At 26.4% G+C, this 11030-nt stretch overlaps 2 protein-coding genes across 2 annotated transcripts; both read right to left on the reverse strand.

Moving 5' to 3' along the window:
* Positions 1 to 2719: 2719 nt before the first annotated feature.
* Positions 2720 to 3589, reverse strand: LOC127744273 (agamous-like MADS-box protein AGL12). Its single transcript, XM_052256560.1, has 2 exons — positions 3286 to 3589; positions 2720 to 2870 (listed from the first exon to the last, which is right to left on the reverse strand). Exons 1-2 carry the CDS (start codon positions 3465 to 3467, stop codon positions 2735 to 2737), a joined length of 318 nt encoding a protein of 105 aa, XP_052112520.1. The 5' UTR covers positions 3468 to 3589; the 3' UTR covers positions 2720 to 2734.
* A 3501-nt stretch (positions 3590 to 7090) lies between these two features.
* On the reverse strand, positions 7091 to 8765 carry LOC127744203 (uncharacterized). Its single transcript, XM_052256484.1, has 4 exons — positions 8742 to 8765; positions 8452 to 8634; positions 8141 to 8296; positions 7091 to 7321 (listed from the first exon to the last, which is right to left on the reverse strand). The coding sequence occupies exons 1-4, from the start codon at positions 8763 to 8765 to the stop codon at positions 7091 to 7093; spliced, it is 594 nt and encodes a 197-aa protein (XP_052112444.1).
* Between the last annotated feature and the right edge of the window lie 2265 nt (positions 8766 to 11030).

The following is an 11030-nucleotide window of genomic DNA, read 5'->3' on the forward strand; positions in this document are numbered from 1 at the left end:
GCATGTATTTTTTGTTTTATCTCTTTAATATTTATATAATTTATTTTTGTATTTAAAAATTTTAATATTAAATACTTTTTATTTAAAATATCATTTTTAGATTTTTTTAAACTGTTGTATTGGTCTCTTCTTTAAGATAATACAAAAAATAATTTCTCATAAAAATATTTTTTTAATTATTAATTAAATAATAAAATACTAATAAATTGAAAATTAAAAGAATAAAAATACTATAAAAAGAATACGGTAAAAAATTGGATTTTATCATTTTAAATTTGTATTATTAATTTTAATAATATATTTATTTTTAAATAATTTATGTATGATAAACAAATATGTTTACTTGTTTAGAATACAAATTTATTATTATATTTATATGTTCACGATTTTAATTATACTTTTAAGTATTCTAAATAAATTTATTTTATTATATTATATTTTACCTATCAATATATATTTGATCATGTAATTAAATAAAAATATATTTTTTAATGAAAAAATTTAATAACTAAACTAACCATTAATTATGTTGGTAAGAAGTGATCCACGGCAGAAAAAAAGGATAGAGTGAAGACGACTGGAGATAGCGATGACGGGGAAGAACAGGTAATGGAAATTCAACAACGTCGTTAAGGAATGATCCATTAAAAAAGGAGATTGCGTGAGAAGGCAGTAGATCGCAACGACGTCAGCGCTACTTCTTGTCACCACCGCAGCGACGACGATACTTGGAAGGACCGAAGCTACATGATGAAAAAAGAATGGAGAAGTGAAGATATGCTTCAATTAATGGGAGTGAAGTTTTAATATTTTAAGAAATTATATCATTACCCATCTCAAACCATAAATTATAAAATAATCTAACTATAGTTAAGATACTGGCCAATTAGAGTGTAACACATCATGAATGGTAACTTACATGTTATTTTAGAGGGGGTTGAGTAGAATTCACATATATTTGTGCCTTAGAGATCGAGATAAATTCATTTATCAAAACTTTCTTCTGTCAAAATGTTCTTCTCCTATCACGAAATTGTTTGTCACAAAAGAAGGGGTGTTATACGTTGATTATAATAATTAAAATTTGTTATATTATAATTTAGTCAAATATATTGTATGTGAATCTTCACATTTTTTTTATCTATGTTAAGACAAAAAAAAAAAAAGAATACCTATATTAAATACATATAAATTCAAAAAAACTCTTACTCGATGAGACATGATTAAAATATAAAAACATTCTATAAAATTTAGAAAACATGATAAAATTATTTTTTTTTATAAGCGATAAATAAATTTTATATTTAATAAATAACTTGTTTTATTTTTTGAAAATATACGGACAATGATTTAGAAGATGCATATAAACGAAACTCATTTCTAAACATCTTTTTTTATTGTTTTAAAAAAAATTGGCTATTAAAATAAAGCAAAAAAAATTTACTTGGCTCAAAACTATAAAATTTAAAGATGAAAACATTTTATTGGTTTGGTTATGCTTATATCGAAATTCGATCTTTAAAATTCCTTTTTAAAATATATATCAAGTATTTGATTATTTTGATCACATACATTTTCATATCTTTTGTGAATATTTTTGTTATTTTAATCTTTTAAAAATAATTTTATAAACATCTAAATCTTTGCTGGGATATTTTTAGTAGTTTAGTTAATCTCAATATTATTTAAAAGATCCAGCTACATATACACAAGCAACAGTCTAATTTAATATATAATAATGAATATGAAACTTTTCTTCCTTTTTAGTACTACGTGCAACTCTCTTCATAATGTATAAAAGTGCACTACTTGCAATAATAAATTGAAACTAAAGATTGTTTTAAAGTTGAATTAGGAACTATTATTCTAGGCATTAAAAAAATAAAATAATATTCAATGACATAGTATATCATCAAATCATGCATATTTTCCTTGGTTGTATTAACTCTAGGTTTGCAAACTAGATTGGTAGACTCAAATAAATTAATTAATAAACTGTAAGAACTGGTTTGAGACCCTAACATAAATACTTCTGTTATTGATTTTAGCTGTAATTATTGGTTTTTGTTGTTGATTATGATTCATGGAAGCTGTTAATTTAGCAGTAATATATATACTCAAAAAATGAGTGACAAATAAAATGTGTGTGTATAGCACTAAAGATCACATTATATAGTGGATGCATGAGAAAATGACATATCATAAACATGATCTCTTCTTTATTTCCCATTATATTGTTATTTGTTAATATCTTTTTATATCATGAATTCGTTACAACATAATTAGAAACCACCTTAACTTAATTGGTAAGCAAGAGAAGTCCTTATATATGGCAGGTCTCATAGAATTACAAGGTTGTATGGTTATTATAGAATAATATATAATTAGGCCCTATCTGTCAAAAGGGTAATGGAGAGTGCAGACAAGAAAACATTCCATGATCACAACTTTTACCACATATGTATTATTATTATTTTAGTGCAATCACATATCACTATACTCATTATTATATATTTTTATTTTTATTCCGTGACTTAATGCACCAAGCCGCATCTAATACCACACCACTCCTCATAATACTAAACAAAATTAAAGGACAACATCAATAAATTGCTATATTCCCATATTCTTTTCCCTCTTTAATTAACAGCATATTTGCTTTATTGCCTTTAATTAATTTCCTTAATTCTCCTTTGGTCTATGCAGCTAGCAATAATAACATGACACTTAGTAGCTACTTAATTAACATAAAAGAGAAAGAGAGAGAGATGAGACATACAAGAGGATGATGATGCGGTTCAGTTGGTGGTTCTTCAGGCTGAGCCGCCCCAGTAAACTTCATGTACCTCTCTATCACTCCTTGCATGGTTCTTATTTTTCCACATATAAACATGTACGTACACATTATTATTATTATTATTGTTATTATTATCACACAAGTTAAATGTACAAACCATAATATTAATACAGGTACAGTCAACATTACGTGAAGTCGACTTCAAACCATCTAACAATTTCAGCTATCAACTTCACGTGAAGTCGACTGCACTTGAGTTTTCACCTATTAATATATGCATGCATGCAAGAATCTTATGGTTGTACACACACATACTTCTAAATAGACAATAATACATAGTAAAAACTCACGTGCAATTATTTTCATATAAAGTTGATAGTTGAAAATTATTAAATAATAATTTAATCAAATCTATCAAATTGTCTAACAGATCTCAACTATCAACAGATTGTTCCGTAACCGCAATGTAAAAGCAGTAACAGTAATACCCTTTAGTGGCGAGTTCATAGAGCTTGCCATGAGCGGAGAAAATGACAAGGCCAATTTCAGCGTCGCAAAGGACAGAGAGCTCCTTAGCCTTCTTGAGAAGCCCAGCTCGGCGCTTGCAGAAGGTAACTTGCCTGTGAACCGGGTTCTCTATTCTCTTCAACTGAATTCTTCCACGAGCCATTGATGTGCGCTTTCTCTGCACACAACCTCCCACTAGTTTGAACTAGCTTCGAGGTTGCTGCAACCAGGTACGTAGTACCTCTTTATCTATTCAAACTTTTTCTAACCAAATTGCTTCAATCTTGCTTTCTTCCAACCCCTTATATATAACCTCACCTTGTGATCAACAAGGGAATCATCACTTACATTATATTGCTAATATTATTACTTTACACCTCACTAACCTTTCTTTAATGTTTAGTCATCAATTGGTTCCAATTTTATTTCATAATGGATCACATCACTCAAAGCATGTGATACCAAAGTTGATCTGGTCATTTTAACCATAGAATATGGTTCATTTCATTTTTCAACTTAAATAATTTATGTGCAGCCTTTATTATCGTATTATATTGCCAACAAAATAAAAATCTCCCTTTGCATACCAACTACCAAGGCCACAATTTCAATTTTCCATAGTATATATGCTCTTCCATAATTATAATAATCATAATCATAATACTACACTCTGTTCTGTTTTTGTTCTGTTCTGTTTTGCACTTAGAACCCTATTATTATTAGAAACTGCTTTTTTCATGTTACTAACATTAGATTAAAAATTATAAATTGCCAAACCGTGGTGGAATATAATCAAGAATCTGGTAAAGTAGAACCTTATAAAGCGTGAAACGGGTTTAATTTAAGCTCAATTGTTGTAATATCTTAACCTGATACATCTTTTTATTTTTTATTTTTTATTTTTTACTTTGATGAGATTAGTTCTGGCGCACTCTAAGCTGAACTACAGGACGAGGAATCAAATCATATTATATAGTATTAATATCATTGTTGCATATAGTCAAAATCCGAATTTTTTATTTTCTTTCTTGCCATTGGAATTCGGTCCCGTCATTCATTCCAACTGAATATTAGAATTATATTAGTCACAAAAAAGTAGCTTTTATTGCTTCTGAAGAAAGCTGAGTGCCACCAAGTGTATATATAATAAAGTATTTGACAAAAATCTTTTTCCAAAAATGTTATTCGCAAATCACAATCAGCAACTATTGTATTTATATACAGATATAGTTTAATTTATTTTTAATGTATATTTATATTTTAACATATATTTTATACTAATGACTGATTTAGTACTTCATTTTTACGTATATGTAATATAATTGTATAATTATTTTTATTGATATAATAATACATAATTAAATAGTTGAGTTAATACTTAATTTAGTCCTGAACTTATACGCGAGTCTTCATTTAGTTTCTAAAATTTCAATAGTCTTTTTAGTCTCTAAACTTTATAAACGTGACTTGCATTAGTCCACACCTCATTTAACACCAGCATTAATAGAAGACTGACGTAAATATTATGTTGTAACTTGTAAAATGATACTATTTTAGTTTTAACGTTCAAATAGTCTAAAAATAAAACTATAGCACTTGTTCTGAGAAAGAAAGTTTTCAACAAATACCACTTACGATGTTATTTTTAGGTTATTCGAGTGTCAAAACTAAAACAACGACTCTTTAAAGAATCTAGTATGGCATTTGATTATCTACGTCAACATTCGGTTAATGTCTTTGCATCAAAAATTATTTTAGAGATATTAATATGAATCACGTTAATAAAGTTTAAAAACTAAATAGAGACAATTAAAATTTTAGAAATTAAATTAAGACTCATACAAATTTAAAAATCAAATTAAATATTATTTTTAAATAGTTATATGTTTATTTTTTTCGTTGATAATACATAAAAATTGAATCTATATTAATTAGCATGAAGAGAAATGCTATATATGAGCGATCAGAATTTAATTTTTGGTTATCATTTAAGCCATAATTTAATTTATTTAGTCTAATAATTTAATAATATATTTTATTTTATATTTTTAAATATTAATAATTAATTAATATAAAAATAATAAATTCTAATGACGCTTATATATAATTAACCACCCATTTTTTAAAATTTGGTAAAATATACGTTGTCTTAATTTGCCATTATGACGATACCAAACAAAGAATGATTCAGTCAATGCATACTTGTATTGATATGCATGTAATTTTTCGCTAGATGCACTGTATAATATTGTTATATGTAACAGATAAATGTAATAAATGTATATTTGATCGTTCAATTAATGAAAATATAATTCAAATAGGAAACAAATTAAGACACAACTTTTTTCGATTAATGATTAATTAATATTTTGTTTTCGTTTTAGATTTCACTTTCTCTCTTTACAATAACAATTTAAATTCTTAATTTTTGCTTATCCACTAATTTATTAGTTGATTATTAGTTTAAAAAAATAAAATTTAATTTCTAACAAAATCCATTAAGATAATATACACATATAACATGCTTAACGTGTTAGATTAGGTGTAACTGGACATCTAGAAACTTTATTAAAAATTATATTTTCAATTTTTCTCATTCAAACAGAAAGAGCGAGATAGAGGAAATACTTAGTTAATTATGTTATTTTTAATAGTAATTGAAAATTGATTATAAACTATTCACCATTTTTTTCTTTTGGTGTCTATATATAAAAGAAAAAAAAAACCCAACTAATTAGCTTGGTTTCTATCTGAGCATAGAAAATGATGAAACTCATTCCAAGGCTGAAGTTATTCCATATATTCTTGCGCACTAATTCTGCACACTTGAAGCAGTATTTTTAGCCGCAAAATCAGTTAATTAATTGTTTTTGAAAAATCAAGATGATACAGACAATTATAATTTGGCTGTTCTTTGAATTAAAGTGATACAAGTCTTTTCATTTCATTTTAGAGTTTTGAATCTTCTTCATCAATTCTCTTTTTAGAATAATATCGTCAAGCTTCTTTCTAATGCACGTGTGTGGTATAACTTTTCATGGACACAATAAAATTAAATTAAATACAATTCCGCTACGCCGCTACGATACTAATAATATTTCTGACAACTCCTGCCAACTCTTGTTTATGACTGTATTTAATGGAAGTGTCTTTGTAGATGTGTCTAATAAAAATATTTTTTTTATGGATGTGTCTAATAGAAATATCTTTATAAATGTATTTTCTGAATGTATCTTTTTATACATTTGTTTAAAATATAATAAATATTGATAATAAATTAACAGATAATATATTTGTACCCTATACTTTTTTAATTAAATAACTATGGTTTTTGGCCAAATATAACTATAACAAAACAAAAACAATAGTGGGAAATTTTCTGCCGCATGCAAACTGGATAAAAGGAGATTTTGAATTTAAATTTGGCAGGGATTTTTAATTTTAATATACAAGTGTGTAATCAATTGATGTGATAAAATGAGATTATTAATACAATTGGTATATTAATTGGTGGTTGAGAATCTTCATTTCCCTTAAGATCTTGATTTCAATCTTCATTCAATTCATTGTATGTTTGCTTAAATATGGAATCTACTACTTAAATTCATTTAAGTGATCATAGAAAATCTTCATTAGTGATATATCCACTAATTAATCACACGCTAATAGAAAAACATACAAAATCTAAAAAGGATACATTCAATATAAGATTTTGTTCTTAAAATTGAAGCTGTCCAACAAGCTAAGGAATATGAATCATGGTAAGATTGCAAGGAGGGCTTACATCTACATAAGAGGAGACCTTCGAGGTATTCCCTTTCTTTTCCTAGAATTTGCATTATTGAACGGCGGCGGCGGCAGCGGCTGAGCACACGGAGAAGGCCGTTGTCGGCGTTCAAGAAGTCTTTCTGGTTCAAGCTTTTTGTGCAATTCTTCCTCTTCCTCTGCTGATAACATGGTTCTTGAAATTCCTTCTATTGCAAAGCTTTCACTCTCACTCTGCTTTGTCCACATAAGCTAATATTGTCACACCAAACACACAATAACAACCAATCAATATCCATATTTTGAAAGAGAAATTAAATATTAGAAGATCAACACTTTTTATTAATGTGAGTCAATATTTTATTTTTATATTATTAAAAATTAAAATTTAATCTTTAATATTTAGAGTTGGTTAAATATTAAATTTTATTGGTCATCTAATATTACGTACTCTACTTTAGAATTATTCAAGTATTTCCAAGTTTTTTATAATTCCATAAGAATGAAAATACTGCAATAAATTAGTTTAATTCAAATATAATATTCTATATTTAAATAAAATATATATAATTTTTATATATTAAATACATGTATAATTAGACTTATTATGTTATAATATATCAGAAAAGGGTTATTTATTCTCTAATTTTTTAAAAACACCTAAATAATTGTGTAACTTTAATAATGCCTTCATAAAAATATGTAAATAATATAATTTGATAACAATGTAAAATTGTTCAATAATAATAATAATGTAAATTTTTTTTATAAAAGTATACTTCTCCTAAAAGTTTATGCAATATTTTTTTTGTTTATCAAGAAACGAATTTTAGATTTTTTAGAAATAGAATTCTAATATTAATATTATGTTATGATGATATCATTTCTTCCAAAAATTTAATCTAATAAAAGAATGTAACGTAATTGGTTATATGTTTCTAATAAATAATAATAAAATAAATTAAATTGAATTAAATTAAATTAAACCTTGCACTCTAAAGAGCAAAAAACATGAGGCTGAACGATGATCCTTGTGCACATCACACAGTTAGTGTTGCATCCAAAACCAACTTTGGCAGAAATCTTGTTCTTTTTGGGATTGAGAGGCCTTGTAATAAGGAAAAGGACCCTGAAACCATTGATCCTATATGTCTGAATCCCACTTATGTTCAATGCATTTTCAATCTCTATCACCCTCACAACATCATTATACGATGATCTCCTTATCTACATTGCAAAATAAAAAGAAATGGTCCAATCTAACGAATTAGATAAAATGCTACAAAAAAAAAAGAAAAAAAAAACATATATATACATACATTATTCTTGAAAAGTTAATTAATTAATCAAAATAAAACTAAATATTAATATTATATATAGACCTGAACCACTCGATGTTTTTCATGAGAAGATGCAATGCAATGAACGCAAGATGCTTTATGGTTATTGCAATCGAGGCAAAACATTTTGCAATCATTCTTAGCCTTTTCGGTATGAACATTGCACAAAGAGAAGAATGTTATGGATAGTAGACTCTCAAGCCATGCTGGTACATACAAGCATTCCTGTAACACATGCACAAACACATTCAAATTCAAATTGTAATTAACCATAATAATGTGAATAACCAATGTTGTCATTTTAATTTTCTACTGGGAAGAGAGTACACTACCATTGCCGATGATGATGATTTCATTGTACAGATGTAGTGATGATAATATAAAAGTTTAAAGTTCTATGAGGTCAGGCAGCGATAGTAAATAGTAGAAGAGAAACTAAAGTTTATATATATATTTTAAAGAGCAGGGTTTTGATGTTCAAAAACTAAAATGGAAAAATAAAGAGGGGGTTGGGGGGAGGGGAATCATGGCAGTTCATATGAGAGGATGGTAGGTTAATTGGTTAAATGAGTTTTGGACCGTTAGATTTGATGGCATTATTAAAGTTGTGTTTAGAAGGAAGATTGAGATCCAGTGACAAAAACTAGAAAGTAGAGATTTAATTAAGTTTTTATGTTGTATTTAGTGTAAAGTATATAAAACTCAATTATGTATATTCTATTTGATTTAAAATAAATATAAATATAAAAACAAATAAAATTATACATATTTTTATTAATTAATGTATATAAATACATTTAATTTTAGAGTGAAATAGAGAGAAGAAGAAAAAGATTCTTTCTTGTTTTAGGAAATTAAATTTTTCATTAATATCTCTTGTATTTTAAATTTTTTTAATAAATATTTAAATATATTATTTTATTGTTAAAATTTTTACATATTGTATAAAATTGCTTTTTCTCTTTATTTATCCCATCTAAACATACTCCAATTTGTTTTATAAGATAGGATAGATTTTTGTTGGAACTATAAAATGAAAAACAAACCTACAATTTTTCATAATAATTTTTTTTATAATTTTTTGTTAAAAGATCACACATTAAAGTTTAAGAATAAAAAAAAATAATTATTTGTGTATCAAAAAAAAATAGCACTATAAACATATACTCTAAATTCAAAAAAGATGAACTTATATAAGATTTAATATAAAGAAACAAGATATCTCATGATGACTAAGTAAATTGTATAGTTGAAATTAAATTCTTTAGACAATAAAATATTAAAAAAATTAATTATACAAATGGTATATCTATTTAAGATTCTAAGTAATCCACTAACATACATATCAATATCTCTCAAATTGTATATCTATTTAAGCTTATACAATTTCAGCAACTTATAAACATAATCACAAATTATAATTAAACAAACAAATAAAAGTTCATATATTCAAATGAGTAAATTACAACAAATTTAGTAAAATTAACAACAATCAACTCAGTAAAATTAATTCAGAAATAATTAACTCAGACAACAATAAACTCAGAAAATTAACAGTCATTTAAAACACCATCAACTCAAAACAAACTCTAAATTACACCCTACCTAATATTATTTAATTTCTAATTGCACTATATTAATATAACAAACTCTAATTGCACACTTCATTAAAAAATTTAATCAATAATTTAATAAAATACCTAACAAAATCCTAAGCAAACAAAGAATCTAAAAAAATATAAAAATTATAGAAAAAATTACTTCTGATGGTGGCTATAGAATAATGGAAGTATGGCGGTGACAAAAGGCGGCAGAAAAATCTACAGCGGTGGAGCTAGGGTTTAGTAATATAACAAACAACTAAAAGAAAAAATGGACAACAACCTTACCTTAGCGTAGTTATGATAGCGACAAGGCGACGACCTCCAATCGATGACAAGGGACACCAACAGCAGCGGCATAGCGGAGGCTGCAATAGCAGTGACGACGACATGTTGATCTGCGACGATAATGTGGTTTACCAACAGCGACAGCAGCTTCAGGTGGTAGCGGCGCGACCTTCTTTGATGGACCAGAAGGAGATAGATGAGAGAGAGAGAGAGAAGAATAGAAGAGAGAGAAAGAGTTTGCAGAAGTGAGGAAAAAAGGTTTAACATTTGAAATTTATCCCAAATTTACCATTGAATTTATCGGCAAAAAAACTTGACAGTAAAGTGTTCATCGTTGTCTAAACAAAGTGTTTCACTAAATCTTGTTATCATCATAATATTTTGACAAAAAATTCGATGATATTTAACGCATTTGTTATAGTGTGAAAAAAAAAAGTAATAAGAGTTTTATTTGAGAATGTTTATTTGTGAGTGATTTATAACTAGTTTATACCTACATAATTACTAGTGTATCTAAAAAAAAGACATGTGATTATATATTGAGGACAGAATATATTATTAATCATTTGGGGCATCTCAAATATGTAAAATTTTTTTCTTATTTTATATAGTTGGTTAATATTATTTTTAATGGTACCAATTATTTTATTAATTTTAACTAGGCATGAGGTATATAATTAGTGTGTATTAGAGTTATATATTTTGATAGTTAATTATTCTGTAAATAATATG

Source organism: Arachis duranensis, unplaced genomic scaffold, assembly GCF_000817695.3.
Source record: "Arachis duranensis cultivar V14167 unplaced genomic scaffold, aradu.V14167.gnm2.J7QH unplaced_Scaffold_232527, whole genome shotgun sequence".
In the NCBI taxonomy this organism is placed as follows: domain Eukaryota; kingdom Viridiplantae; phylum Streptophyta; class Magnoliopsida; order Fabales; family Fabaceae; genus Arachis; species Arachis duranensis.

Excerpts from the sequence above, each read along its gene's own strand:
- LOC127744203 (XM_052256484.1), bottom strand. The coding sequence starts at position 8,765 with ATGAAATCATCATCATCGGCAATG. Across the intron at positions 8,297-8,451 it reads AAAAACATCGAGTGGTTCAG|ATAAGGAGATCATCGTATAA; the intron begins GTCTATATATAA and ends TTTGCAATGTAG. Across the intron at positions 7,322-8,140 it reads AGAACAAGATTTCTGCCAAA|CTTATGTGGACAAAGCAGAG; the intron begins GTTGGTTTTGGA and ends TGACAATATTAG.
- LOC127744273 (XM_052256560.1), bottom strand. The coding sequence starts at position 3,467 with ATGGCTCGTGGAAGAATTCAGTTGAAGAGAATAGAGAACCCGGTTCAC. Across the intron at positions 2,871-3,285 it reads TATGAACTCGCCACTAAAGG|AACCATGCAAGGAGTGATAG; the intron begins GTATTACTGTTA and ends TGGAAAAATAAG.